This window comes from Penaeus monodon, chromosome 30 (assembly GCF_015228065.2).
Source record: "Penaeus monodon isolate SGIC_2016 chromosome 30, NSTDA_Pmon_1, whole genome shotgun sequence".
Lineage (NCBI taxonomy): Eukaryota > Metazoa > Arthropoda > Malacostraca > Decapoda > Penaeidae > Penaeus > Penaeus monodon.
Genome location: NC_051415.1, coordinates 16020235 through 16020595, shown reverse-complemented (window position 1 = coordinate 16020595; position 361 = coordinate 16020235). Strand labels below are relative to the sequence as shown.

General features: G+C 41.3%; 1 protein-coding gene across 6 annotated transcripts in view; it reads right to left on the bottom strand.

Annotated features, from left to right (window-relative positions):
• LOC119592560 (early endosome antigen 1-like) overlaps positions 1 to 361 on the bottom strand; it is a 107753-nt gene that overhangs the window by 6870 nt on the left and 100522 nt on the right. For 5 of the 6 annotated variants that reach the window (XM_037941434.1, XM_037941436.1, XM_037941433.1 and 2 more), the window contains one exon: positions 67 to 267. In XM_037941434.1, the coding sequence (XP_037797362.1) occupies positions 67 to 267 (201 nt within the window). The remainder of the gene's footprint in view (positions 1 to 66; positions 268 to 361) is intronic. The other variant, XM_037941432.1, reaches the window with a different exon arrangement.

Sequence of the window (361 nt, the reverse complement as noted above, 5' to 3'; positions counted from 1 at the left end):
TACAATTGCATCTACAAGTGCAAAAATGATCTTCACAAGTCTAAAAGCAACTTTCTATGAATCTACCTGCTTATTCCCATTGGTAGCACCTACTGGGTTCATCTTGCATCTTGGTGATCCCCGCATAGCATTAAGCAGAGCTGTTATAAATGATGCAGTCTTCCGTGGGGAAGGCGTTCGTGCAGACACCTTGTACGGAGATTTGCGCTCAGGTGTACCATTGGTTGAGGAGGCACTGCTGTCTGATTCAGTTGGAGTAACGATCATCTGTCAAATTCAAAATAAATTTAAAATCAATAGCCTATGCTATAGTAGAAGAATAGCTTCCTGTCCCATGAAGTTCCTGTAACAGTATTTTGAT